The sequence below is a fragment of the Sardina pilchardus genome, chromosome 23 (genome assembly GCF_963854185.1).
Source record: "Sardina pilchardus chromosome 23, fSarPil1.1, whole genome shotgun sequence".
NCBI classification, from domain to species: domain Eukaryota; kingdom Metazoa; phylum Chordata; class Actinopteri; order Clupeiformes; family Clupeidae; genus Sardina; species Sardina pilchardus.
Genome location: NC_085016.1, coordinates 823,833 through 826,332, shown reverse-complemented (window position 1 = coordinate 826,332; position 2,500 = coordinate 823,833). Strand labels below are relative to the sequence as shown.

The window sequence follows — 2,500 nt, the reverse complement described above, 5'->3', positions numbered from 1 at the left end:
CGGGCTGATCTGGGACTGCACAGAGGACCGCTGTGTCCCCTACCCCTCACAAAAACCAGGTGTGTGTCCACAACACACACACACCCCTCACACACACCAGGTGTCCCCTACCCCTCACAAAAACCAGGTGTGTGTCCACAACACCCCCCTACCCCTCACACACACCAGCTGTGCCCCCCCCCCCCCCCCGTACCCATCACACACACACCATACCCATCACACACACCTGTCCTGTCAGACATTACATCACCGCTTCGCTCTCCTCTGCTGTCCTGTCCTGTCCGATGCGTTACATCACCGCTTCTCTCTCCTGTGCTGTGCTGTCCTGTCAGACATTACATCACCGCTTCTCTCTCCTGTGCTGTCCTGTCCTGTCCGATGCGCTACACACACACCTGTCCTGTCCGATGCGTTACATCACCGCTTCTCTCTCCTGTCCTGTCCTGTCCGATGCGCTACACACACACCTGTCCTGTCCGATGCGCTACATCACCGCTTCTCTCTGCTCTGCTGTCCTGTCCGATGCGCTACACACACACCTGTCCTGTCCGATGCGTTACATCACCGCTTCTCTCTGCTCTGCTGTCCTGTCCGATGCGCTACACACACACCTGTCCTGTCCGATGCGTTACACACACACCTGTCCTGTCCGATGCGCTACATCACCGCTTCTCTCTGCTCTGCTGTCCTGTCCGATGCGCTACACACACACCTGTCCTGTCCGATGTGCTACACACACACCTGTCCTGTCCGATGCGCTACATCACCGCTTCTCTCTCCTGTGCTGTCCTGTCCGATGCGCTACACACACACCTGTCCTGTCCGATGCGCTACATCACCGCTTCTCTCTGCTCTGCCGCTCCAGACGTGTCCGCCAGCGTCCAGAGGGCTCACTGTGAGATGGACGTGGAGCGCTGCCAGTGCATTCCGAGAGACCAGCGTCCAAGTTGACCTCCACGGAACTCAGAACAGACCGCCGCATCGACCACGAGGAGCTCAAGTGAGAAATCTCTGAACTCTGAGTCCTAACGAGTACCTCAAGTGAGATTTCCAAACTTAGAAATGGCACCCCAGGAACTTTTAGGAGTCCCAAGAAAACACAAGCCTATCAAAGGGCATCTCCGGTGCTTATGCTTGCCTGTGAAGGGTGTAATGTAATATGGATGAGATATGATCCTCATTGGCCCAGAGTCTCATGTAGCAAATGTAATTACACTGGTGTGTGTGTGTGTGCGTGCCCCAGAGTCTCATGTAGTAAACGTAATTCCACTGATGTGTGTGTGTGTGTGTGTGTGTGTGTGTGTGTGTGTGTGTGTGTGTGTGCCCCAGAGTCTCATGTAGTAAACGTAATTCCACTGATGTGAAGTGATGTTGATATGAGCGTGTCTCTTCCTGTTCTCCTCACCGCTGCAGATGAAGACAAGGCTGACAGAGAGAGAGATGGAGAGATGAAGAGCTGGCTGACGGAGAGATGGAGAGATGAAGAGCTGGCTGACGGAGATGGAGAGATGGAGAGATGAAGAGCTGGCTGACGGAGAGATGGAGAGATGGAGAGATGAAGACCTGGCTGACGGAGATGGAGTGCAGACGATCTGCTGGCCTTGAGAGCAGAGAAGAACGCATCCTAATTTATTCAGTAATGTCCCTATTTAAACCACACGGCCCTGTACAGCCTTTGCATTTTAACCACCTGATTGATTCTCTCATTAACAAAACGGCAAAAGGTGTTTTTTAAGCGTGTGCTTCTGGGCTCAGAGTGGAGTGGACATGTGACACACGCCTTCCTCCAGTGCACTGAGCAAAACAAATCCAAATGTACTTTTAAAGAATGATATTTTTGTAATGTATTGGCAAGCTGTGTAAATAGATATTTCATGTGTAATGCTGCACGTCTCCAGCGTTGTCATTTCCTGTTCTCAACAGTGCGGAAGCCATAGATGCATAATGTGTATAATGTGTATAACATGTATAATATGTAAATATGTATATATGTAGGAAGCACTCAGAGGGTCATCAGCAGGTCAAAGGGCATCTCAACCCATCAGCTCTTACGCAACACACGGTCGTTACCACCAGCCCTCGTTAGCACGCCTCGTTAGCACGGCGTCGTTCCTCTGCGCTTGGTGCGGGCCGTGTGTGTGAGTGTGTGTGTGTGTGTGTGCGCTTGGTGCTGGCCGTGCCGTGAGTATGACGGCAGATGAGCATCATTATGAAGGGACAACAAACAACACCTATGGAGCAGAAATGGTTGGCACGGCAACACATCTAGCCAATTAGGTTCACTGGGTGGGCAGATGGAAGTGCAATGTTCTGTCCTCGAAATGGAGGAAAGAGATGTTTTGTTAATTCAGAAGTCAATCACACAGTTCCCTCAAACAGGCACATCTGATGCAGCAATGTTTAGTTTATTCAGTTCCCTCCGAGCAGGAATGTCTGGCACACCACCAGCACAACTCCTTCAGTATGAGGCCAAACAACGGGTCCAGCTGACATTATTCTC

At 51.5% G+C, this 2,500-nt stretch overlaps 1 protein-coding gene across 2 annotated transcripts in view; it reads left to right on the top strand.

The window, feature by feature from the left end:
- Positions 1-1,882, top strand: part of vegfd (vascular endothelial growth factor D) — a 21,974-nt gene extending 20,092 nt beyond the window's left edge. The window contains exons 5-7 of one of the 2 annotated variants that reach the window (XM_062527498.1): positions 1-59; positions 866-1,000; positions 1,414-1,882. The exon at positions 1-59 is cut by the window's left edge and continues 48 nt beyond it. In XM_062527498.1, the coding sequence (XP_062383482.1) occupies positions 1-59; positions 866-951 (145 nt within the window). In that variant the 3' untranslated portion in view covers positions 952-1,000; positions 1,414-1,882. Of the gene's footprint in view, positions 60-865; positions 1,001-1,413 lie in introns of those variants that run through there. The other variant, XR_009937005.1, reaches the window with a different exon arrangement.
- The last annotated feature ends 618 nt before the right edge of the window (positions 1,883-2,500 follow it).